General features: G+C 42.9%; 1 protein-coding gene across 3 annotated transcripts; it reads left to right on the top strand.

Moving 5' to 3' along the window:
- Nucleotides 1–233: 233 nt before the first annotated feature.
- HIPK1 (homeodomain interacting protein kinase 1) lies at nucleotides 234–26,714 on the top strand. Of its 3 annotated transcripts, none has more exons than XM_069771221.1 (16): nucleotides 234–480; nucleotides 1,294–2,371; nucleotides 7,956–8,079; nucleotides 10,343–10,462; nucleotides 11,228–11,314; nucleotides 12,171–12,355; nucleotides 12,665–12,827; nucleotides 13,207–13,429; nucleotides 14,311–14,432; nucleotides 15,992–16,126; nucleotides 18,708–18,847; nucleotides 19,027–19,209; nucleotides 19,784–19,999; nucleotides 20,283–20,521; nucleotides 20,912–21,048; nucleotides 22,068–26,714. In XM_069771221.1, the coding sequence occupies exons 2-16, from the start codon at nucleotides 1,296–1,298 to the stop codon at nucleotides 22,551–22,553; spliced, it is 3,636 nt and encodes a 1,211-aa protein (XP_069627322.1). In that variant the 5' UTR covers nucleotides 234–480; nucleotides 1,294–1,295; the 3' UTR covers nucleotides 22,554–26,714. The 3 variants fall into 3 exon arrangements, with proteins under 3 accessions (XP_069627322.1, XP_069627323.1, XP_069627321.1); XM_069771220.1 differs by having other exon boundaries at nucleotides 235–480; nucleotides 18,705–18,847; XM_069771222.1 differs by lacking the exon at nucleotides 15,992–16,126 and having other exon boundaries at nucleotides 18,705–18,847.
- Nucleotides 26,715–27,085: the final 371 nt, after the last annotated feature.

The raw sequence follows: 27,085 nt of genomic DNA, 5'->3' as shown, positions 1-27,085 counted from the left end.
CGCGGCGGGAGGGAGGGAGCTCCATCCCGCCCGAGCCCGGCCCCGGCCCCGGCCCCGGCGCTTCCGCCTGGGCGGCGCCGGCGCCCGCCCCCTTCCGCCTCGCACGCGTCACGGCGGCGGCGCGCGCGGTCACGTGGGCGGGCTCGGCGCTCGGCCCGCCTGGCCGGCTCGGGGCTCGGCTGGCTCAGTCTGGCGCGGGCGGCCGAGGGGCCCGGAGCGGGCGCGGCGGGAGCGCGGCGGGGTCGCTCGGGCCCGGGCGGCGGCGGCGGAGCGGGGCGGGGGGAGCCCGGCCGGGCCGTGAGGGCGCGGCGGAGCCCGGCGGCGGCGGCGGAGCGGCCTGGGGGCTCCCCCCGGCGTGCGCGGGCCGAGCGGGCCGGGCCGGCGGCCGCGGCGGGGCTATGATGCGCCCGCTGCGGGGCTCCGCACCCCCGTGTGTCCCCCAGGCAGGTCCGGCCCGCGGCTGAGAACCCCCCACCGGCGGTGAGTGCGGGCGGGCGGGCGGGCCCCGGGGAGGGCCGGCGCGGCCCGGCGGGCTCGGGAAGCCTCGGCGCCCGCGCGGCGGAGGCCCGCCCGCCCGCGTCCCCCCCCCCGGCTCCGAGCGGGACGCGGCGGGGCGGTGCTGCCGGCTTCCTCCGCGCCAGGGCGAGGGGGAGGGCCCGGGCCGGCGGCGGCGGCTGTCCGCCCGCGGCGGGGCCTGGCCCTCGTCCTGGCCCTCGCCCTCGCCCCGGCGCCGGGCCGGGCGAGCCGGTTGGCGGCGCGTTGCTGGCCGTCGTCCTCGGGTCGTGGCGTTTGAGTGGGTGCGTCAGGCGCTGCCCCGGGGTGCGCTGCCCCGGGGTGCGCTCCGCCGGAGCGGCTCCCGGTGAGGAGTTTGACTCGTCTGATTGGATTCCCCCCGACTCTGGTCTTACAGTTGAGGGGGGAGCAGGCCTGGGGGCGGGGGGGGAAGTGATCTTCATTTTCTCGGCATCTTCCCGCTTGCGTGCTGTCTCCCGTTCTTCAGTACTGTTTTCCTGTCCCGTGCTGGGATTTCTTTAGCCTTTAGAAAGCCGCATGAAGAGCTGTCTGCTTCTAATGCTACAGGCAGTGAGGCAAAATGCAGTAATTCCACCGGAGAGCCTCGCTCTGGATGCCGTTAGGACCAGCCGTTCAAAAGGTTGCCTTCCGAGGCAGTAGGCACTGTATGGTGCTTAGAATGATACTTGCCATTCTGTTTCTTGTGCAGATGGAGGATCTCGTTCCATCGCAACCTGCTGTCACTAAGCAGTCCTAATGAGTTCTCCTCTCCCTTTTCAGGTATGGCCTCACAGCTGCAGGTGTTCTCCCCTCCGTCAGTATCCTCGAGTGCCTTCTGCAGTGCCAAGAAACTGAAAGTGGAGCCCTCTGTCTGGGATGTTTCAGGACAGAGCAGTAGTGACAAATACTATACCCACAGCAAAAACCTCCCAGCAGCTCAAGGACAAGCAAGCTCCTCTCATCAGGTAGCCAATTTCAGCATCCCTGCTTACGATCAGAACCTCCTTCTCCCTGCTCCTTCAGTTGAGCACATTGTGGTTACAGCAGCCGACAGCACAGGCAGCAGTGCAACAGCGTCCTTCCAGAACAGCCAAACCCTAACGCACAGGAGCAACGTTTCTTTACTGGAACCATACCAAAAATGTGGATTAAAAAGGAAAAGTGAAGAGGTCGACAGCAACGGTAGTGTGCAGATAATTGAGGAACATCCACCTCTCATGCTGCAAAACAGACCTGCGGTGGGTGCTGCGGCCACAACCACCACGGTAACCACTAAAAGCAGCAGTTCCAGTGGTGAAGGGGATTATCAGCTGGTCCAGCATGAGATCCTGTGCTCTATGACAAACAGCTACGAGGTCTTGGAATTCCTGGGCCGAGGGACGTTTGGTCAGGTGGCAAAATGCTGGAAACGTAGCACGAAGGAGATTGTAGCCATCAAAATCCTGAAGAACCATCCTTCCTATGCTAGGCAGGGCCAGATAGAGGTGAGCATCCTCTCTCGCTTGAGCAGCGAGAATGCTGACGAGTATAACTTTGTTCGCTCCTATGAGTGCTTTCAACACAAGAATCATACATGCCTTGTATTTGAGATGCTAGAACAGAACTTATATGATTTCTTAAAGCAAAATAAGTTCAGTCCGTTGCCCCTGAAATACATCCGACCAATTCTGCAGCAAGTGGCTACTGCCTTGATGAAGTTAAAGAGTTTGGGTCTGATACATGCTGATTTGAAACCAGAGAACATCATGTTGGTGGATCCTGCGCGCCAGCCCTACAGAGTGAAGGTGATAGACTTTGGTTCAGCCAGCCACGTGTCTAAAGCAGTGTGCTCCACTTATTTGCAGTCGCGCTATTACAGGTAAGTACTGACACAGTGCTCGCCTTCATACACTGCACAGGCAAAGAAAAGCTGATCCTGATGGGGTGCTAGGGGTTTGCTTCTACAATTACTTAACTCTTCTGCTGTTAGGCCTAATCCCAGTTTAGGGGAAAGGAGGAAATGATCAGCCTATCCACTGTTCTGCATGTTTCCTGGAGATTTCTTCTGAAATTTGTATGTAAATAAATAGAACTTCTGCTTTGCAAGTGTGACATAATATGCAGTCCAATACTTTCTCCAATACTTTCCTTTTACCCCAGAGTAGTGCAGTAAGTTGATTTTACCCTGTTGCTTGTTTGTGACGATGTGTGAAGTAGCAAATTGGGGAAGCAGTAGGCTGCTAGTAAGTAGTGCATTTTGGATTTATTTGCCATGATCTGAAACTAGTCCATTAACCATGGTCATTTAGAAGGGAGATAAGTCAAAGGGATGCCAATTTCTTTTTATCCTGTTTCTTCTGGTTTCATCTTTGTCTGAACCCACTTCATGAGCACATGACTTCCTGTATCAGCCCTTGGTAAGTCATGCTTTCATGAGGCCTGTAGCTCTTTTAAAACGGGGATGAGCTAGATCTCTGCTTCCCTTAGCGAAATGTAGAAATGGCTTCTACCCTAGTCCTGTCTAAGAATTAAAAATAAACTATGGGCAAAAATGTTAAAACTCAGAAACTGTGTAGCTAAAGCAAGCTGTGCTTTTTCTTTCAATTATTCCTTCAGCTTGGTTCCGTTCATAGTGCGTGTTTCAATATAAGTAGCAGTAGACTTCAATAAATGGATGCAGAAAGAACTTCTGGCATCAAAGGGACATGAAAAAGTCTGTGCTGTGTTGTCAGGGTTGCTTTCAGTGGAATGTGAGCTCACTTGACGCAAAACTTAAGTAGTATCTAGTCCTTCCAGCTGGGACGAGACGGAGGACTTGAGACACTCCACCCCACCCTGTGTCTCTGCCCTGTTTGATGTCTTTCCCGTCCTCCTAGCTTCAGTTTAAAGACCTGGTTTGTAGTAGGCTTGTTCTGTTCATTCTTCATGCTCCCTGTATCCTTGTCCCCTTTGTTTTGTTTTGTTTTACTCACCCTAACACCAAGTACCAGCTTTCTGTGCCATTTCTTTCATGTGATATAGGCTTTTCTTAATCCATTCCTCATGATCTTCACTCAGCTTGTTGGCACCGATCTTTCCAATTCTAAACTATTGATTGTTATTTTTTGTAATGCAGTTGTCTTCTATGCGCCATAGCTCTGTTAATGCATTTTAGACAGCGAGCATTTTATTAGTTTTGTTGTTGTTGCATTGAGAGAGGTGACCGCTGATCAAGAATCTGCTCAATCTGACTTGCAGCACATGTGAGAAAAGCAGTTTGGGGAGGCATATAGTGCTTTCCAGTTTCTGATATTGCAAAAATCAGATTTGGCTGAGGCAAAAGCAGCAAGGGATAAGTATCTTAAAGGGGCTGCTGGGAAGGAAGCTGTCTGCTTCATCTTTGTGTGTGGCACTGAACTCCAAGCCACTTCCGCCTCCCTGACGCGGGGTGACCGACACTGCCAGAGGGGCAAACAACCTGATACTAGATGGTGTTTAAGACTGTCTGCTTGACTGAAGTTAAGAATGCTGTGATGTGGAAATCTAATACTTAGTGCTATGTAATTAGTTTAATGGTGATGATTACTAAAATCCATAATCTAGGAACTTATGGAGATGGTGTAGAAACCAGCTTATTGTGGGAAAACTGGGTTCCTTTAACCATATTCACATTGAATTAGTGTTCAGATGAGTTCTAAGCTGGAAATTTTTTCAATGCTGTGTTTAATAAAACAGTATCAACCAATTCTTCATTTGGTTCTCTGTCAGCTATTAAAAATAAACTTCTTGTTCTGTGTTCACTTTTCACTTGTTTTTAATACCTGTTACTGGCACTTATGTAACCCCGGTCTCCTGTAGAGACATCTAAACCAGCCAAACTTGGGTACTGTAAGGTGAATTTTCTGATATATATACCCTGAAGGAAAAAAAACCTTCCTTTATTAGTTATGCTAAGTGCTGCCACAGGTCATCTTGTCCAACAGCCCTGCTCACTCCAGGTTCTGATTGTACTTCTGGCAGCTGGACAACTTGCATCCGTCTCGATGATACTGCTGGAGCCGTACATCCAGTTGGGATGTAGTATTGGGTTTGTCAGGGCAAGCATGGTAAGGCTGAGGCAGGCTCCCTCTCTCCACAGGCATTACTGCTGCCTCCACAGCGTAACCCCAAGCAAGAAGGGCAGTTTTACTGTCATGACATGGTTGACTTAAAGTGTGAGTAGAAGTGCCCATGAAAAATTCTTTGGCTTTGAAGCCAGGCATGGTCTAGGAGTAGACTAACTCTGGCAGTCATGCTTCTATGCAGTGACTAGTTTCTGTGGCAGTCCTGAGATTTATTAGCAGTAATTCCTGACCTGAAAACCAGAGTATATGCTTGTTACATCAGGTACAGAAGGGTATGGATGATTTTGTTCTCCCTGGGGAGGATAAATAATACAAGGAAGCAAGACAGCTTGCAGAAGTGAAAAATCTCTGGGAAGACTGATCTTCCTGCTGTTCAGAGTGTGAGGTTTACTTGTGTCCCATGTTGTATATAAGTACAGCCATCATGTGAGTCTTACTCAGATCCCTACCTCCTGATGTTTCCTGTGGGTCAGTGTAGAGGCACCTAGCAAATTGAAGATACTAAGCTGAAGGACTGAACAATTTGGGCCACGAGAATGTAGCACTGAGTGTTGAGGGAGCTTGCAGAGTGCAGTAGTATCTGTTTCTTACCTCTGCTTTGGGCTACATGACCTACTTCTGTCCCAGTCATGTTGGCCTGAGAAGCAGCAGTGCATGCTGCCAAATCTAACTCTCTGCTTGCTAATCCAGCTCTGAGTGGTGATCATGTTATTCTCTGCATTTCTAGTTGCAGTTGTATAAGCTTCATATTACCATCGTTCTTCACAAGGGGGGGGCCTGAAGACCCATGCGTAAACATGGTGTGTTTTGAAATGCTAAAAGTAAGTCTTGGATTTTTATGCTACTGCTGTGAATCCTCTCTCTTCTGAGAGTGCCTGAGCATATTTGCCAACTTGGAAGTCCCAGTTTGGCAAGCGTGTATGCAAAGAAAGAATGTTGTTGATTTCTATTTCAAAGAGCCTAAGATCATAAAATCACTTTAATCTCTGACAGACTAGCTATGAAAGTGACCTTTGCGTGTTGTCCTGTTTCAACTCACATCTCATAAGGCTGCTAATTATAGTGGTGTAAAAGGAGATGAGATACTGATTTACCAGTTCTGTTCTGCAATCAAAATGAAATCAGGTGGCTTGTGAGAAGTTAGTTTATTTAGTTTCAGGGAATAAAATGCATAGAGTTCAACTTGCTATCATTTTGGTATTGAGGTTTGGAATACGTATGTCTATTCCAGCGTGTAGTTAAAGACTAACAAACTACCACATCTAGCCTTTGTTGCCACTAATCTTTCTTTCTGTTGGAATTGGTGGGATTTTTTTAATGCACTTGTGAAGGATTGGCATGCTCTGCTTATACCACAAGCCCCTTATATTTTAGTTTGTTTGCCAGTCCAAACCAAGCAAACTTATACATGCAGCATTCCTTATATGACAGGTTTGGGTCCTATCTGAATTGGAAATTCCTGCATAAGAAGGATAATCAAGAGGATCAATACAGTTTGTTGGTGATGACTGGTAGGCTAATGGCACATGGGGTTCTGAAAATCCTGTGTGAATGACTGCATCGTACTTGCTCTGCTTGTGAAGACCAAAGTACTACAGAAATGGATTCCTCTTGTTTGTGCCTGTTAACCTATAGAAAGTTGGATCTATGCTAGCATAGTTCTTTAAAATATAAGTGTTTAGCAGGACATTCAGCATTCAAATATCAAATATTTATCATATTTGCATAATCATTTTACATTTTCACATATGTGAAACCCTTCCAAAGTCGACTACTGCCAGGGACAGACAAACAAGAAGGTAGAAAGAGATCAGTGTCAAGTAGAAGTAGTGTCAGAACGTCTTGACTTAAATACTAAAGGTATATCATGGCTCTGTTTTGGGGAGGCTCAGACATAATAGAAGAACCTTGTTGCTTTAAAGCTGAACGATAGAGAATAGGTATGACCTTGTTGCAGCAAACAGCTGGTTCAGCTATCTATCTTTTTTGATATATCTTGTGCTTTCTCGGGGGGCACTGTGCCTGGGCAACTGGGGTGAGTGCATTTGTTTTGGAGACTGGCTAATGGTAATTGTGTAGTCACCACGACACAAAGGGTGATTAATTAGAGAGTCACTTCTTGCCATATACAAGCAGTTGGGAGGTACATTTGGGTTGAACAGTTGAGGAAGGTGAGTGTCAGATCTACTGACACCTGTACATTATGCAAGCCCTGTTTTTCAGAATTCTGTAGAAAGACTGGTTTCAGAGCCTTTTTTAACAACAGAAATATCCACACTGTAACACAAGAAATGTCATGCAAGCCCTGGGGCATGCTACCCGAGTCATGACCAGAAAATATATAGCCTGGAGTTTAGGACTTTTCTGTCTTCCTTTGCGCTTGTGTTAGTTATGCATGAAGAAGATCAAGGCTTCCTGTACTTTCCAGAGTAAATTCCCACACCAACTCACGTGGTTTTTGCAGCACTTGGGTTTTATGCTGTATGCAAATGTATGACCAGAATTCAGCCTGACAGAATGGCATCGGTTTGTTTCAGAATTGTGTGTAGGTGAAGAGTTGTATTAAAACATCCTTTTGTGTTATGAGTCAGTTCCAGGCAGAAATCTCCCTGAAATTCCAACCTGTTGCAGGAGTAAACCCTGCTTGGAGTTTGAGGTTTTTTTCATCACCTTCTTGTAAAGGCTAGGCCAGACAGGTAGATTTTGCATTAGGTGTGGTTCAGTGCACAGAAACCTGTAACACAACCTTGCAAAGCAGTCACAATCTCCAGCTGTGTTCTTTCCGTCCATTTTAAACTCGAAACTCTCCAAACAAACCCTGTATGAAAACCCGCTGATAGAAACCAAGCGGCTCTCTGAAGAGCTCCTTTTTCTGGCTGTGCAGATGCTGTTCTTTTCCACATGAAAACAGGCAGCCTCTGCAGCTGGTTACCTGGGACCTGAGACCTTCTTCTCAGAGAAGTCTGAGCACCATTTGCCAGAACTTTTCTTCCCAGTTCTGTTAGGGTAGGTTGGGCACTGTCTCAGGGACTCCTCACACCATACAGTCAGGTGTCATTAAACTGGTTACTGAAGGAGTGAGTTCGTATCACAGTTGCATAAAGGCCACCTAGGAGTTGGAGGACAGCATGGCAATAAAACGAATCCAGCCGTGCCACTAAGTGATTAAAAGGTTGGGATCTATTAGGCCACTTGAGGAAACACCTTCTGCTTTAAAGTGAATCACTTAGCTTCACACAGATTTGCTTGTGCTTGAAGGAGAGAAGGAGGGGCATTATCCAGAGCAATTTATAGGAGAGAACTGCATGCTTTCAGAGTCAAAGATTTTACTTTTTTTTTTAATTATTATTATTTCAACAGAGCTCCTGAAATCATATTGGGTTTACCGTTCTGTGAAGCTATTGACATGTGGTCACTGGGCTGTGTGATAGCTGAGCTGTTTCTAGGCTGGCCTCTGTATCCAGGAGCATCTGAGTATGATCAGGTGAGAGTGCGTGCCGGACGTGGGGATGTTCAAATGAAACCACAATGATCTGTGTTCAGACCCTCTGAACCCAATGTATCCCACATCAAATTTCATCTAGTATAAATCGCTGTTGTCTGTCATCTTAAGTTAATTTTCTCTCTGTGATATTCCCATTGCCCGTCTCTCTCTGTTGTTGTACAGGAGAGCACGGAGTTCTGTGTGTTTTAACTTGAGTTGAATGTAGTTATCCAATATATAGACTCAATTTACAGTTAACTCCTTGGCTTCCAGACTCAAAAGCTGTTGAAATACCTTCCTGTCAAAACAGAAGTGAGGTGTGTGTCCTGACTTGAAACGCCCTCTGTAATTTCACCATGAGGGTAGTTTTTCCATGTGGAGACAAAGCAAGCCTATCATTCCTGTCCTGTTAATACCTACAGCAGCCCTTCTTTTTAATGCAAAGCGTGAGCCCCAAGCTGTCTCTGAAATACAAGGGCAAGAGTCTGAAAAGGCATCTTGAACTAATTAGTTCTTTCCATGGATACTTAGCATTATTACCTGGGCTAGTCAGTTGCCTATAAAAGGACAAAAAGCCTATATGAGAGGGTTTTTGAGGGTAACTTTTCCACTGTGGTTTTTATGGTGGTATCTTGGTTACAGTGCTTGGTATAGTTTTCCTTATGTGATAAAATACATGAAAACTTACTAAGTTTACTTGTGTTACACCTTCCCAGCACTGTAAATTTCCAAAGGAAACACAGTGGTACCTTAATGAGCAGAATGAGTTAGAAAATAACTGAGGTATGACTTGGTGGTTTCCTTGCACACTGAGTTTTGTGTAATTCTGAGAACCTTATCTAGTCATGTAGGTGGGTGGGGAGGAGGTGCTTTTTCCATTGCTTAATAGACAGGATTTTGCAGTCCTTTGTGAGGCAGCATGAGGTGTGACTTCATGTGGTTGATTTTGATATCTGAATTGCCCTTGAAAACTACGGATGAGTTGCTTTCATGTTTTCTAAGATTCTGTAGCAGCAAGTAAAAGCTCGGGCAGAACTTGTGAGAGGACCTCTCCAGGAATGAGTTCATGGGTTGGGATGGGATTTACAGTTATTTTTTAAACACCCTTTGGCTCTAAAGCAAGGATTATGTCTCATAAAAACAGCAGAACTCTTAGCTGGACGATTGTGTAGATACAAAAAATGCTCACCTGCAGACACTTCAGATCCACACTGGCATAAATGAAAAATGAGTCTGTAAATTCGTATGGATCACAAGCTGTACCAGTGAGTTAAATGCCCTGCAATGTTTAGCTGGTTTGGCACAGTGGAATAGCAGGAGTTTTGCAAATAAGAAATGAGACGTGCTAAAGGACCTATAATTGATAATTCAGACAAAGCCAGGTTACTTTAACCCTTTTCCAGTCCTCCTTTTATAAATCAGACTCATCGGGGGGGGTGTTTCTTGAACTTTTAAATAGACCCCTTTGAGGAGAGAGTCATGACAAAGGCAATGTCACATTTCTCACCGTACATCTTGAGAGCAAATAGCATTAGCAGTTGGGCAACACTTGGAATATTTTTAAAAGCTTATTATTGTGTTTTTTCATAATTTGCTATTTTCTTTCCTTTTGAGCATACCTTTTTATTTGTTAGCTCTTTACCAGTGTTTTATTGATACCCTTACAAGTATTCAGGTGCATTTTCCAAAATTCTGAGCCATTTTTTTGTTATGTGTAAAGTATATGAAATGTTTTTGAGGATGTGAGAATCTGATTGTACTAGAGGTTTGGTCTTGCTTTCTTGGTCAGTGACAGCTTTGCCATGACATTATTCTCAAATCGTGTGCCTAGAGTATATGTAGCCAGTCACAGCAATGTTGCTTAGATGCTTATGCCTTTAGTTACATATACATACATTATAACCTCTGTGGTATTTTTTCTCTCAAAAGGTGTACTTCTTACATTGCAGTTATTGAAGACTTTACTTTATCCACGTCTCAAAAGCTTACAGTCTGTTCACATACACTTGGGCAAAAAATATTTCCATAAAATAAGAAAGATGTATTTAAAATCCAAAATTTCGGCAGATAATATGATTGAAAAAGTTAAGTGTCCTTATAAATACTTGAGAGAGTCCCTTTAATTTTGCATTTTCAGTTAGCTGGACATTCTTTATTTACAGGTTATTTCCTATTCGCTGTGAACAAACCTGGCTCATAATTACTCCATTAGCTGTGAGCTCTTTATATTGGGAGTCCTCATTCTTTTAATCTTCTTTCCTAGATTCGTTATATTTCACAAACTCAAGGCCTTCCAGCGGAGTATCTTCTCAGTGCGGGAACGAAAACAAGCAGGTTTTTTAACAGAGATCCAAATTTGGGATACCCACTGTGGAGGCTAAAGGTTTGTCTTTTTAATTCCCAATTCTGTTTTGTTCATTGAGGACTTGATATAAATTCGTACCTAGTTTTAGTGTGCTGCAGAAACGTTCTGAGTGAAGATAGGATTTGAAATGCCATCAAATATAGCTGACTTGTGTGTTTCATTTCAGAAAATGTACAGACCCCCTGGTACTCATCTAACAATAGCAGCTGTGCGTGATAGTACCAGCAAAGAGTGGGTGTTAAAGTAATTGAGATAATGGTTACTTATTATGGCCTGCTCGGTCTCGGTGAAGTATGTCACCTTGTTGTCATCTCCTGACAATACAGAGAGTAAAATAGGGAGTATTTCATGATGGTCTTTGTTAGTTTAACAGAAATCTATTTATGTATTGGCAGAGGACAGGAAAGAATCAGATATACACTCGATTTGCCTTTATAGCTGAGCAGCAAAAGGAGGGGGGTTTTGCCTTTCTTCTTTGTAAAAGAGGGATTTAAAATATCTATAGCCTCTTCTCTTCCTAAATCAGAAATCTTCAGTTCTTCTGGCTAATGCACTACCCAGCGAAACCTTGAAATGAAGTCATCCTGTTGTTAATTCAGCTTTGCAATGAATGATCTTTCCAGCTGAGGAGATGAGAACCCGTGGCTGATTTGGTTTGGCCTACTGGCATGTGATTTGTCTTAAAGCAGGCAAAAGATCACCTGGCTTGCCTCTTTTCTTGCTGCTTTTTCTTTATCAGTATGTGATATCTCAGTTTATATTAACAAATGCTTTCTTTTACAGACCCCAGAAGAACATGAGTTGGAGACAGGAATAAAATCAAAAGAAGCTCGGAAATACATATTCAACTGTTTAGATGATATGGCGCAGGTGTGTGGAGATCTTATAACAAACAGATAACTATCATATTAATTACATACATTATTGGGATCTCTAAAAATGAGGCTCCTGTGCTGGAGCAGTCCTCTTCCACATGCTGTTGAGAACACTGATGTAGGTTTGCCATGGTGCCAATTTGCATCAGAAATCACTGTATTAAAGATTATCAAAGTGTTAATTATGAAGCAGTTAGAAATGTCTTGTTTTTTCTCTAGGCCTTGATCTGGTAGATGCAACAAGTGTGCTTAGCCTGTTATCACTAGAAATAGTCGAGCAGTAAGAAAGCTAAGCCCCTCCAGATGTGTTTATAGGATTAGACCTCTTATTGGACTTCGGAAATGTTGACAGGAGCTATGGATCATTCTATTTTTTCATTCTGTTTTCAGAGATAAAATGAAGGAATATCTGAGTGTTTTTAATATCATGAGGCCTTGAATCTTAAATATGTTGGTCCCAATTTTCTATTGCTTTTGTAGCCGTTATGACTTTACATCTGTGCAGAGAATGTAGAATCTTGCCATTCTGATTTGCTAGCCCCTTATAGCCCCACACAAAAAATGAGGGCATATTGCCAGGCAGTGGAGAATGAAGCCTTGTTGATATCTATTGAACAGACCAACTTCATGTTGAGATGAGAATTCCATGTGTAAGTTTGACTTCCTTTTATAGAATGAACAAGGGAAGGGTTGTGTGTTAGCGCTGTAGTACCTAAAATTAAGTTGGCTAAGAGACAGAAATACTTAATAAATATTTCTGCATAATGTGAAATTACTGAATTTTTAGGTAATGTTTGCGTGATTTTTTAGGTAATGATGTTTGCGTGAACTACTCTCATTTTGTTTCCAAGGTGAATATGTCTACAGACTTGGAAGGGACCGACATGTTGGCAGAGAAGGCTGACCGAAGGGAATATATTGATTTGTTGAAGAAAATGTTGACAATTGATGCAGATAAGAGAATTACTCCACTGAAGACTTTGAACCATCCATTTGTTACAATGACACATCTACTGGATTTCCCACACAGTAATCAGTAGGCTTCCTTAGATTTCTTATTTTGTTTCAGGAGGACTTATTGGAAACACAGAATAGCACTTTTCTGCTTTCTGTCAATGCTGTTTTCTGCAGTTTCTGGCTGATCTAAAAATAGCAATGGCATGTGTAAGGAATGGAATGTTCATAAGCTTCCTTTTCATGTTTTAGGACATTCTTTGTTGATTAAAAAAAAAAAAAAAAAAAGGAACCTAAACCTAAGGGTGTGTGCATAAAGTTGGGAATCTGTCATGTCTCTGTTGTACTGTTTTTACATATCTGATATTTTCCTTCTGTCATTCTGTTTCAGTGTGAAATCTTGCTTTCAGAATATGGAGATCTGCAAGCGAAGAGTTAATATGTATGATACAGTGAATCAGATTAAGAGCCCATTCACAACTCATGTTGCTCCTAATACAAGCACAAATCTGACAATGAGCTTCAACAACCAGCTCAATACAGTACACAATCAGGTATAGCACCTTTTAGCTGTTTTATACTAATCAAAGGAATGGAGTGGTCTAATTTTGTGCCTTCAGGCCAAATCCTATTCTGCAAAATACTATTTAAATTGGTCTCCAGAATTTGTAGTCTTGTCTTAAAATTTAGTTTTCCAAAACTCAGGCCAAGGCAGTCTCTTTACTTCACCTGATCATACTTGCCTGTCAGTTCAGCAATGTAAGTAAAGTTGGTGCAATTCATGTTTCTTCTCCTATGTTGTCTTAGGGCTTTTACCTGAAACCTTTTCCTGGTGTTTGCTTCATAGTATAATACTGATGGTTCCTGTTGTTTGTTTTATAACAATTAGGAGTGGTAGATCTGATTTTTTTTTTTTTTTCCCCTCCCCCCTAGGCCAGTGTACTGGCTTCCAATTCTACTGCTGCTGCTACTCTTTCCCTGGCAAACTCGGACGTCTCACTGCTAAACTATCAGTCTGCTCTGTATCCATCATCTGCAGCACCAGTTGCAGGAGTGGCACAACAGAGTGTTTCCTTGCAACCTGGAACCACCCAGATCTGCACACAGACTGACCCATTCCAGCAAACCTTCATTGTTTGTCCCCCTGCTTTTCAAAGTAAGCAGAAAAACCCTTTATATGATACTGTGGTTTCAATTAGGTAGAAATGAGAAGTTGCAATTTGCACTAAATTGGGAAAGTACAGAAGACCACTCTGTGCATGTCACACAGTGCTCTTGCATCAGATGCAAGTGCAGAATCAGGTCAGACATGTGTAGACAATTTGGTTCTCTTCCAGGTCATGCTTGAACAGGTGACCGTATCTTGCCTGCCTAGATTGCAGTCTTCATCTGGTTTCTCAACAGTTTTTTCTCCCCAAACTGAACACAACAGCATTCCACAGAAAGCAGTGAACAGAGGAGCCAGACCTATCTGAAAATAAGAAAGTGTTGTGCTATGTTTTGTATGTCAAGAGGGAATATCTGGTCTTTGAGTCTCAGTTCACAAGCACTGATGCAGCCGTGTAGTTTGCTAGCAGCAAATTGTCACAGGTTGCAAGTAAGTGAGGTTAGCCCAAGCGTAGCTCTGTTAATCCTGAAAGTTCTCTATTTATGCTTATATCTGGATGGAGGGTTATATATGAAATGGGAACTGATAGTGTAAGGTTTGAACTTTGAACTTAGTCTCAAGCAACATAGAATTAGATGTCTGTGTTACCTTTGTTTCTGAAAACAAGACTATGGACTTCAACAGAGCCAAGCTTTTCAGGACTGGTTGTCCATTGTTGCCCTTTGGCATACCGGAACTGCAGAATTATTTACTTCAGCTGGTGTTTTATTAGTATGCTTTTGTCAAAAGGAACAGCTTTTCTTTGTCTTCATCTGGCCCTGTCTTCTGCCCTTACCTAGTAGGAATTTGATTTTGGAAAGAAACTTAAAAAAAAAAAAAAAAAGGAATAATAAAGCAGCTTAGCAGTGATGTGTTCTTGTCCTCCACAGCTGGACTTCAGGCAACTACAAAGCATTCTGGGTTCCCAGTAAGGATGGAGAATGCTGTCCCAATTGTACCACAAGCACCTGCAGCACAGCCACTGCAGATCCAGTCTGGAGTTCTCACACAGGTAAAAAAACAAACAACAGACAAACCAACCCAAAAAAACCCCATAGAGTTACCTGCAATTCCTACCACCATCCAGGAGAACCTGACTGCCCCTCTGGTGCTGGGGTGAAAGCAGGGGGTTCTCAGAACACTCTGAAAGGTTAAATGCAGATCACTTCTAAGACAGTGTTTTCTTGTTTTGGTTTGGTTTTCTGGAATATTTAAAGTCTAAATTATTTTATGTCATGTGCCTCCCTGGTTTTAGGAGTTTGATTTAATAATGGGAATAAATATGTAGTTTTCAGCTGCTAAAAACAAACTGTATTTTTTCACGGTTGTACACTGCCTTATAGGTAGTGGTGTACTTTTCTGCCTACACTTTAAAAATGTGGCAGCAAATTTTAGAAGAAATAATTTCTGTGAGAAGCAAGATCCCAGTGAACAGAAGTGGCAACACAGATTACTCATGTTAAAATTTCATCTGTAAATCAACAAAATTATTTCTGAATCCTTCTCAGTTAGTTACATTATTAGTGTAAATTGATGTGTAGAGATGACATACCTATTTCTGTTGTTTGCAGTTTAAACAATATGCGGTAGCAAAATTCACAAATAATTCTAAGAAATGGTATTTTAAACATTAGTGATGTGTCGGAAATTAAAACAATTTTATTTCCAAAAAGTAATGCTTTAATATATAGCGAGTGCCCAGTGATTCACAAGTTTTATTCACTGAAAAGTTGTAATTGCCTTTATAATTAGAGTGCACTTTTATTTATTTGCATAGTTTTACTTTCTGTTGACATTAACACATACTTTATTACTTTTACTCTCCAGGCAGTATGTTGTACTTACTGACCTACTTGTAGAGGAGTGATTTTTAGATTGTTCAGTCCAAATAATTTTGGTGGCATTCTGTCATCTCTGGTTTGTTTAGCCTAGTTATACAGGTAACAAACGGTATCCAAAAAGCAGAATACACTTGAAGGAGGCCCACCTGAATCCAAACCCTGCTTTTCCTGAGAGTGCAAATTGTACACTAAGAATCTAGTTTTAATTAGACATTGAGGGACTAATATGTGTCTTGGTGGTTTCATCACAGATAACCTTGCTCTTTCATGATACAAAAGACCTACTGTGCCTTCTTCTATTAATCCCTTAGTTTATCTTTTTCCAAGCGTACTGTATGTGAATTTGGAGGTGTGGTAGTAAATGCTGTGTCCTGCGAGGGGTGCAGTTTGTGTTACAGTTAGCGCAGTGTATGTAGTGTAACTTGCTCTCTGGGACCCAGTAAAGTGTCAATAGCTGAACACTATCTCATTTTTACTTTTTAACTGTGTCATCGGAGAGATCCTGTTCCCAAATTCCCTGTTCCTTGCGTTCCCTTCAGGAACATGTAATTGCTTAGAGGAACATGCCCAGAGGGTCTGGGTGTTGGTTTCACTGCATCCATTACAATTCTGGAGTCTGCTCAAGCACTATAGAATGCCAGTGAGGTGAAACCTTTTCTGGCCCTATTGCTGAACCCACTTATCCTGCCTCAGTACATGTGTTTCACTCACTGCCTGATCTACATTTCAGGGAAGCTGTACACCACTAATGGTAGCAACTCTTCATCCTCAAGTAGCCACCATCACGCCGCAGTATGCGGTCCCCTTTACTCTGAACTGCGCAGCCGGCCGGCCAGCGCTAGTAGAACAGACGGCTGCAGTACTGGTAATTGCCTCCCTTGATTGTGTTCACTAACTGAGTTTTTGTTTTAACTTAGACTTGCAGAGGGCATGGAAGCATGTGCCATCTTGTGGCTGTGTTCTTGCTACATCTTAATGTCTTGTTGTTTTCCTCCCCAACATTGCTGAAGCACTGTCTGACTCTGACGTTTAGTGTGGCTCTGTAAAGAATCCAGATCCATTGACTATTACTTTTTACTAGCCTAGTGTTATAAAGCTCTTCTAAGCTATACTGTAGAAGAGTTATAATGGTTCTTGTTCTTTGCTTACTATCCTATCTTTGCCTTTTGATTGTTGAATACAAAGGAATCAGTCTTTAGCTTGACTCTGCTACAGGTACCTGGATGGCCAGATTTTGAACTACTTGGCAAGTTAGCTACATATTTTGTTTTCAACATGTGTAAAGCTGCTTTGCATGTAGAAATGTTTCAGGTCATTAAGCACAGGCTAAAATCTCTAATGATAGCAAATTCTTTAATGTATTGCTTTAGCAGTCGATTTCTCTTAACCTCTGTTGAACATTGACAATAATTTTCTGGCCTTTTGTTATTTATAGCCAATCGCAGGTAGCTTGCTTCATCCAGATAAAGATAATGTTTTTCACAGATACTTTCAGTTCATATGTATTTCTTGGTTGAAATTAAAGGTGAGCTCTAGTATCCAAAATGGCAATAGCTAGCTTTTAGGCTATTTGGAACAATTTTTAAAAAGGATGGGGAAAGGGAATAAACACACCTTTAAGAAGCATATGTTTTCAAAATTGTCCTCTTCTGTATTCATTTGGCATCTGCATTGGAACAACTTTGCAAGTGCCACAAAGAAGTCATTGTAAAACTCCAGAATCAGATCAGTGAAGCTTATGAAAACATTGCAGTGCACTTAAGTGCTGGTATCCTCACATGTCTTTCAAAGCACATTCCATTATGTGAACCATGTTGTTTCTTGTGGCTTTAAAGTGGTAGTTTGAGTGTCATTTTCTTCCAAGAGGGAGACCTCTGCTGAAGTGGAATTTGCTCGAGTCATACCTGTACTGAAATTAAAATCCACTCATTTGAGTTCTTCTGAACTAAGTGAACTGCTCCCTATTTCTGAGGATGGGAAGGCAGGAGAGTGGGGTTCTCCTGGGTCACAGCTCTGAGCTAAACAGACCCAGGGATGTATCTCCTTTCCTCCTCTTGAATTTTGATTGCTGAAAAGCTGCAATCTAGGCTCTGAAAACGGCAAGGGGTGACTGTAGCAGAGCTTGGGACACAAATGAGTTGTTAGTGATGTTTTCAAAAGTGTATATTTGGGCTTTTGATTCAACAGGCAAATTCTATTCTCCTGTGTGTGTGCAGTGGACTTGACATTCAACTCCCCTGTACAGCAGTGGAGATCAGAGCCAGCTGTCTCCAGACTATGAGCCTGGATTCTGAGTTTCTCTGGAGGACTTACTATTTCTGTTTGGATTCTGGGAGCCTTTGGCGTGAATTTGCTCACCTTTAGTGCTTCCGACACTTCTCCCTTGCTGCTTCCCCTGAGTTTGCATTAGCCATTTGCTAAGCTTTGCATATTTTTGTCCTTCCTCTGTCAAAACAGTTCGTCGCTTGGAAGGCCCGATTTCTGCCTCTCATTGGGATTTTATATCTTGCTGTATTAAACTCTCTGCTTTGTCTTGTGCAGGTGTTGGCTTTTGGAAAGACGCATGGTGTGACTTTTAACATATTTCTCTTTTTTTTAATATATTATTATTATTATTATTATTGTTATTATTATTATTACGCTTATGTTGGCAGAGGTTTTAGCAGCTCTCTGCTTTGAAGGCTTCTTGTTTGGAACTGGTATTTGTAATAAGTGGATCTGTTACTTGCAGAAATATTTTATTTAAAACAGCAGGTGTTTACGATTTTGCAGTTTAAACTGCAAGAAAGAGAGCCATATGTTTTCAAAATCATAGAAATATTGTACTGCCAAATTTATTTTGGGGTTTGTTTGGGTTTTTTCCCCGAAAAAAACTGCATTTTGTCAATTTGGACAGGAACATTAAATAATATTAATGAATTGAAAATATCTTCACCTATCTCCCTTGTAACTAAATGTTTCTCTCAGTGTGGCTTTTCTTAAATACTTTAGTTGAGGTGAGGTGAATTTCCATGATAGTAACACTGTCTCGGCTCTCTCTGTGAGCCCTGTACGGCAGAAAAACAGAAAGGACCAAATTGCCTTCATATTTTGGAATCCTTCAGCAGAGCAGCGTGCATAAACTTACATGCAGAAACAGTGCTGATCACTCATGCTGCATCTGGCAGTACAATATCTGGCTGCATTCTGCAGTACAATGTTAACACTCTTTTCCCCAGGTGACATCTGTGATACAAAAGGTTAGCAAAGTGTCAGGGGAAGCTTGTTTCTCTGGTTTTCTTGTTCTCTTACTGTACTGAGACCTTTTGAGAAAGTGCAATGATGTGCCGTTATCTCTGCAAGCTAACAATCTACACGAGTGCATTTTTTGCTTGGAAAAAATCTCTTTCCACCTGTAGGAACTGAAATCTAGTGAACCTGTGTATCTGTTTGTTGTTTTGCAGCAGGCCTGGCCTGGGGGAACCCAGCAGATACTGCTTCCTTCCACCTGGCAGCAGCTCCCAGGGGTTGCTTTGCACAACTCTGTTCAGCCAGCAGCTGTGATTCCAGAGACGATCGGTGGCAGCCAGCAATTAGCTGACTGGAGGTAGGGATTGCACAGGGGTCCAGCTCTGTGCCGAATGGAAATACATGCCATCGCAGTACTGCCTGCAGTGCACAGAATTTCTCCCTTCCCTTCAGAGTCACGCAGGGGTTTGGTGCAGCTTGCAGTGTAGTCATGGGATTTGGGTCTTTTTTTTTTTTTTTTTTTTTTTCCTGCTTCAGGAATGCACATTCCCATGGAAATCAGTATAGCACTCTCATGCAACAGCCATCACTACTGACCAACCATGTGACATTAGCTACAGCACAGCCTCTGAATGTTGGAGTTGCTCATGTTGTTAGGCAGCAGCAAAGCAGCAATGTTCCAGCAAAGAAGAACAAGCAGCCAGCACCAAGCGCAGCCAAGTAAGGCTTCCTTTCCCAGTCCTAGAAAGACTGTGAGTGTGTTTGTGGAGGTTGCCTTTTTGGTGTGAAAAATGGGTCTTCTGATCACAGAGGCATTGTCTGTGTAACTTTTTCATGTGCTACAGTTGCTTTTAAAAATGTCTTGGAAAAATTCTCTGTACTGTAGTCACTGATATAAGTGATATTAATTTCAGTGAGAGTGCAAGGCATGTGGTCCACCAAGTGCTTTACTGTACTGGCCGAAGAGGGGGTTTACACATTTGGGGTGTGTTGGTGCCATAGCAATACAAGTGACAGAACTGACATCTGTCGAACAAGGGGTGGCAAGTTTCTAGCAGTGTTCAGATTAATCGGTCCTGTTCAGAGTATCACTGAGTGCGTTGGTCCCTTCTGGGATGCGTTCTATGACGCTCTCCTGTATGAGTGTCTGCACTGAAGTTCTCTTTGTGTATTTCAAGACGTTTCTTCTTGTATGTGTGCTCCAGCCTGCTAGAGCCTGGCTGTTCTTAATGCTGGTGCTGGTTTGTCCCAGCCTGCTGACACGTAGCTGATTACTACTTTGGTTTTCCTTCAGGCCCAGCTCAACTCTAGAGGCTGTGCCCTCCCAAGTTTACTCGCTCATTGGGAGCAGTCCTCTGCGCTCCACCTCCTCCTCTTCCAATGTGCTCGTCCCAGTGCAGGAGCAGCACCAGCCCATTGTGATCCCAGACACTCCAAGCCCACCTGTCAGTGTCATCACCATTCGCAGTGACACTGATGAGGAAGAGGACAGCAAATACAAACCTGCCAGGTAGGAAGTTCATTTAGGTGGCCAGTACTGATTTGTCCTGAGCTCAGCCCAAGCATCAAGGAGAGTGGAGAACACTACATGCAAAGCCCTGGCTAGGCTAAGAAGCACTGCATAAGACAGAAAATTCTGCATCATATCTGCTGTGCTGTTTGTGTCTCTAGTTAATCAGAATTTCATCTGACAAGGAGGGAGGGTATAAGATCCCAGAGGGAGATCTCCTGTATCTAGTGGGAAAAGCTAGAATGTTTCCTGTTTGTTTTGTTTGGTTTTTTTCCCCCTGCAGTTTGGGTATGAAGCAGAGATCCAATGTCATCAGCTACGTTACTGTTAATGACTCCCCTGATTCCGACTCCTCCCTGAACAGCCCCTATGCCACAGACCCACTTTCCTCTCTCAGGAGTACAGGCGGTGCCCTGGAGCTGCCGAGTAGAGGAGCGGCTGACAGCTCCAGCTCTCGGACTATAATTGTGCCGCCATTGAAAACACAGCTCAATGACTGCATTGTAGCTACCCAAGCTTCAGGTAGGTATGCTCTCATAAGTTGCTGTGCTCAGTAGTTTTTGCCAAGGCTCAGATGCTCTCTTACTCCTGACAGCTTTGTCCTCACAGTTTGGGACTATCTGCATTGGGTCTTCAGCAGCTTTAGGTTTCACAGCTGCTGTCCTGAGAGTGCAAGCCTTGCTCTGTTTTCAGTTTCATTGATAGATTTACCTTTCATGTATGTTTGGCTGCATTTACAAAGATATGTAAAAGTTCCCAATGATTTCTTGTGCAATCAGATTTTAAATCGTAATTGAAGAAAAGGCTCTGTTACAGAAATAGTCCCTGTGCGTTCTTTGGTTATGTAAGCTGGTGATCACAGTGCATGGCATGTGAGAAGGAAGAATGGACTAAGCTTTTGAAATCTTTCAGGCATCCTGAGCAGCACCAGTAAGACCAAGCCAGTGGCCTCTGTGAGTGGGCAGTCGTCAGGATGCTGTATAACACCTACTGGGTACCGCTCACATCGTGTGGTAACAAACGGTGTGCAGCCCCTCAATCTCAGCCAGGTAAGGCACTGTGTAACTTTTGCTGACCTTTGAACATGATGCTTTAGAATTGCTTTAGAAATACTATGCCACATGGCAGGGAGGATGACTTGATTGCAAGAGGATCGATAGCTGCTACCTCATTAATTTTTTGAAGCTGATTCTGTCCTGTGGCTATACAGGGTAGGGTAAACTCTGTAAGGAGTATAGGTGAAGTTTCTCAAGGCAAAGAATTTGTTCCTGTAGCAGAGGACAGGAGAAGGAAGCATGGTTATGTCCATATTCTTCCTTTGTGCTCCTAGTCACACCTGTCTTGCAGTGACTCATTCTTGCCTCTCGGGTGGGAGACTAACACCAGGATCCAGCTGTTGAATTAAGAGTAGCACTGAAGGCACTCAACAGTATGAGGAGATTCTTCTGTTCTTTACCTTCCTTCTCTAGATCTCACAAAGGCCTGACCAGGAGATTAAGGCTGGACCTTGTCTCTCAAATGAACAATTAGCACCTGACTTCCCTTGAAACTTTCAGAGATTGGTTTCACTTCAATTTGTGTCACCACTCTTGATCTGATCTTTGAGTCAAGCTGCAGTAGCCTTTCAGGAGAGAGGAGGTTTTGCACCTCCGGTTCATTTCTGGCATGGGGACAAGACAGGCTTTGTTGTGCTAAAATGAGGCAGCCCTGCTGCTGCTTTCACTGAGGTGCAGAAGAATAGATGTGTGAGGAGTTCAAGGGCTGGGTCAGTCCTAGGACCTGCCTGCACTTGTACAGCTGTGTACTGGGGTACCCCAGGTATGGCAGTTTGATCGCATTGGAGAAGAAAAGTGTAACCTTCGTCTCAGTGGAACTGCAGTAACCCTTCTCAAATTTATGTGAGGGTTTCACAGAGCTGTGAAGGGAGGATCTGCAGAAGTGTCAGCCCTGTAGCTAGAATGGAGGTGTTGATTGGGAGGCTCTGGCTGACCCTTCCTTGCTCACCTCCTGTCCACTGCACTTTTCACTGAGGATAGCCACTAACCTTATTTACTTCTTCTCCCTGCAGAACCAGCAAACAACAGTGCTGGCCTCACAGGAGAGAAGTGGAAATGCTGTCCCACGTAGGCAGCAAGCTTATGTGGCACCCCTCACATCAACTATTTCTCAGGCTCCCTACACGTTTCAGCACAGCAGCCCAGTGCATCCCCACCTGGCAGCAGCAACAGCAAATGCACACCTCTCCAGCCAGCCACATATGTACACTTATGCTCCAACCACTGCTGCAACACTGGGCTCCACCACCTCCATCGCCCACCTCTTCTCCCCTCAGGGCTCTTCGCGGCACACCACGTACGCTGCCCACCCTAGCACACTTGTCCACCAGGTCCCTGTGAGTGTCGGTCCAAGTCTGCTGACTTCTGCAAATGTTCCGCCTGCCCAGTACCAACACCAGTTTGCTCCCCAGTCCTATATTGGTGCTTCCAGAGGGTCTGCTATTTACACTGGATATCCGCTGAGCCCTACAAAGATCAACCAGTACTCATACTTGTAGTTCCTAGTAAAGCACTGTCCTGCAATAGGCCTGAGAGATTGGAGAAGGATTTCAGGTGAACCTTTACCTGGTAATGACTGCCTGGTTTTTGTTTCTCCCTGATCTGGTTGTATGTTGTTCAAAAATGTCTCTAGTGAGTTCAGTCACTAACTGAGCAGCATGCTTTGTTACCAGTACGAGGGTCACTAATTAAGTTTTTAAAATTTTACTTACTTTTTATAGATGCTTTTAAAAAGTTCATGGTCACATTTATTTAAAAATGTTCTGTTGTGCTAATCAAAAGGGGAAAGAAATCAGTGTCTTGGAAGACAGATCCTGATGACTTTTTTAACTTGTATAACTTAAACAAAAAGACTAGCAGATTATATTTTAGCAGCTTGCACAAATCCATGTTGCCACTAAAAATGTAATGCACGATTATCTCATTATGTTGCTGGGGCAGTTTTAAAATCAAGTTTAATATTTTAACATTTGTTCTCTAATTCACTTTGTCTCTAACAAATTGCTGGTCTGCAAAAGCCATTACATCTCCGTATAGGTTACTGTCAAAGTTTTTTGTTTACTTCTCTGCTTTGTTTAAGGACTGGTAGAGGCAGCTGCCTCATACTAGCAACATTATATATTCAGGAGTCCGTGTAAACCCTGAAATCTGTTTTGTTTTCTTGAAAATTCTGTGTCTCCATAACGCAGCTGAATTTTTATTGCATTCATTGCAGAATTCTTCTAAGTTTTTCAAACTGTATTCAAGATCTCACTGTGTAACCAAACTCAGCAGCTTCATCAGGATGCTGTAGTCTCCAGTTGAGAATGAATAGTGCAGCATTGCTCTAAAATTTGGTTTCTGCAACTTACTAGATGCTGGCCCTATAACGGAGCTGGATTCCTTCACAGAAGCACAGGGCTTTTCTTTGTTCTGTTTTTCTTACTGTTTTTCCTCACATGATTCATTTAGGAGGGAGTTGAATTTGAAATACAATGAAACATCACTGTATTGATATGTACAGCTTTTTATACTCCTGTGAGCGTATCCTCCTGGATATGTCAACAGCTACTTTAAAGCGCTCTTATTAAGACTTGTATACAGTACATGCATGTAGGAATCAGAAAAAAAAAAAAAAAAGAGAAAGAAAAAGAAAAAAGGAAAAAAAATCCAGATTTTAAAGTTTATTACTGAATTTAAAACTATTTTAGAAGTTTTGTATTGGTGGTGTTTTAATATTTTACATAAAAATGAAATATGTACATATTGATTAGAAAAATATAACAAGCAAAACTTCCTGCTAACCCCAAATGTTCTGTCTTTGTAATCAAAATGTGTAGTGGTTATACTTGAACTCTGTACTTAGTGTTTGTCTAATTCTTAAACGTTCCTGGGGATGGAATTGATGTATCCTTTGTATTTAAACCAAAATGAATTGATTCATGTTGGAATGTATGTGATATAATGCAATGGTTAGAGCTCATCACTGTAGCACTGAGAGAGGAGTAGAGCTTCATGAGAGAAAAGGATACCTTCTGATTTGTTTTGCACAGGTATGTGTGATGAAGAGTTGTTTGGTGTGTCCCCTTATTGTAGTGCCTTAAATGATGATGTAGTGTGACTAGAGTTTACAGTGAGCTTGCCTTATGAGGGACCAGCAAGCCCCCGTCGAATTGAAGCAATTCACTAAGCTTATCACAGCAAGAACAGCAGTATGTTGCATAGGTGCATTGTTCTCAGTTTTAATGCTATCATAAAAAGCTACATTTTTGTTTGGAGTGAAGCGATGTTTCCTTAAAGCTTTTCCTTGAAATGGCACATGTACTGTTAGATGTCTGTCAGTGCATTTCGAATAAGGTAGTGCTGGGAATGCATTGGAATGTTTAGTCTAATATTGCAGAAGTGATTAAATAATGTGCAATCACTTTTTATTAGATTAGTATGGCGTTACCTTCCCCCACGTTAATAGCAGACATTTCTTGTAAAATATTGCTAGCTTGGTGATAGAATATTTATACCAAAGAGAGCCTGCTGTAAAGCACATAATACCATTAAAAAAGTTTTATAATGCTACTGCTAATGTGGAGCTGTTGGGAAGGTTTGTCAGCTGTAGCCCTAGTTAGTGTTCAGAGGAAATACTCATTTTGGATAATCAGTGCAGTTTTTAAACTACACTTTGTTTTCTTGGGTCCCTTGTACTAGGAATTATTTCTCATCTTCAGTATGTAGATTAAGTATCTTGTCCAAATGGATGATAAACTGGCTTGAGCGGTCATATTACTGCAGCAATAAGAGGTTTTGGTAACCTTGAATCCCAGTTTATGTTCCGTCCCAGTGGAAAAGAGGCCAGTTCTCTGACCGGTATGTGACAAGAAGTGCAAAAGTCATTTCTGAAATTCCACATTATTGATAGAAGAAAGTCTGGACTGACCTGAAGTTGATGAACTGTTTAAGGTTTGGCATCTCTTTCAATAGAGGGATCAAGGACTTTGGAACTGGACGGTAGCATTAGTGACGTTGTTGTTCAGTGTATTTTTAGTCAGAGCACTTCTGTAAGTGTGCGGATAACCAACTGATCTTGCTATGCCACATCATTGGTGTAAACGATGCTATTTGTTGCTGTAGGCACTTTCTTACTTTTTTCCATATTACATTGCTTGTGTTCAGTACTTGCCTTGAGATACCTCTTGGGTACAGAGTTGTGCCTTTCCACCAAAAGGCAAAACAAGCTCCGATTCCTGTGTTTCAGGAAAACGTTACTCCCTGTTTCACAAGCAGTAAAGCGTTTTCCATGAAGTCATAGCAGGAAAAAAAGATCTCTAGCAAAATCTGCTAATAATTTTGAGAAGAACTTGCCTACTTCCCCCCTGAAAAGGCAGATTAAAATGACCATTTATCTTCAGAGTCCCTATTACATAATTAAACCCCATCAAATGTATTCACAAAGCATGGTGTCATGTCTTCCACTGTCCCAAGTTTCCAAAAGTATTGGAACAAGGAGGACAAGATGGAAATGACATAGGTAAAATGACAAGTACTCCATTTAAAACAAGTTGTCAATTACCCTGAAATTCCTCTGTGATACACAGCATAAACCAAGCAAACAAAAAACCCCACCCCAGCAGGGTCAGATTTTCATCTTGGTGCTGGCTTCACACGTGCGTCGAATCCCAGCCTGGCCCCCGTATGTACTGCCCAATTTAAGTGTATTGTAGTCTGCTCTAAGGAGATACATCCCTTCTTCCCTTGCATATCCAGCTTCAAATTAGGTTAAAGAATTGACTCTCCTCATTGTCGGAGCCACTACACATATTTTGTAAAGAAATGTGCTATCTCTGGATAGAAATTGGGAGTCCTTTAACTTTTTTAAAACTAGTTTGGGATTCACCTTTTTACTATTTGATAACCGTAGTCCCATCTAGACTTGTCTGTGTGATTCTTGAACTGTTAAATTAGTAGTTCCTATTACCTGACCTGTATTCGCAGCTGTGATAGCCACTGCAGAGGCAACTTCTGAGGCTTTCCTGCTTAGCACCTAGTTGATGGGACGCAGTAATTTACCTCTGACTCGGCAATTTCTTTTAGTACATGAAACTAAATTGCTTCTAAATGACAGGATTGGCACAGCCCTGCTTTCTTTTTTATTTAAACTTCTGAATGGTGCCGCATGTCCACATGGTTGTTTGTTGCTAAACTTTATATAATGTGTGATTTCAGATTCAGCTTGAAATATATCTATCTCACTACATGTAGCAGTACATTATATGTAATGTTAGTATTTCTGCTTGAATCCTTGATATTGCAATGGAATTCCTCCTTTATTAAATGTATTTGATATGCTAGTTACTGTGTAAAATTTAACTTTCTTTTATGGTTGTGCTTTTCCTTTTTACAAGCCGCTAGATACAGGTAGTTTCTGACAATTACTGATCTATGTTTGTATTGCTGATGTACTTAGGGGGTATGTAAAAATCATTTTAACAAAAGAAATAGATATTTAAAAATTTAATACTAACTATATGGGAAAAGGGTCCATTGTGAAAACATAGTTTATCTTTGGATTCAATGTTTGTCTTTGGTTTTACAAAGTAGCTTGTATTTTAAGTATTTTCTACATAATATGGTAAAAATGTAGAACAATTGCAATGCATCAATAAAAAGGGTTAATTTTCTGTACTCTATTCATTTGGTCACTTGATCTATTAAAGGGGACGGAAAAGGGGTTTTGGCATATCCAGGATGAAATATGAGCACTAACTGTTAATCCTTCGCTGCTGACAGCGTGGTGCAGCTGTACATTCAGGGGTAGTGTGCGCGAGATCCTTTGCAAGCTCGTCTCAGAGCGAAGGCAGTGTGTGTCGCACCGTGCCGGGCAGCAGAGCTGGGCCCTGGCTCGAGCAGCCGAGGCAGGACCAGCCCCCAGCGAGCTGTACCAGCTGGGCAGCTGCTGTGCCACGGGCCCTGCGGCTGTTGGTGGTGCTCCTGGGGGGTAAGCCGGTGATCAGGACTATCTCAAGTGAAAAAAAAGCTTTCCCATCACCTCGGTTTATGT

The sequence above is a fragment of the Haliaeetus albicilla genome, chromosome 26 (assembly GCF_947461875.1).
Source record: "Haliaeetus albicilla chromosome 26, bHalAlb1.1, whole genome shotgun sequence".
In the NCBI taxonomy this organism is placed as follows: domain Eukaryota; kingdom Metazoa; phylum Chordata; class Aves; order Accipitriformes; family Accipitridae; genus Haliaeetus; species Haliaeetus albicilla.
Note: the sequence above shows the minus strand (reverse complement) of the source record. Positions and strands in the feature narration are given on the sequence as shown.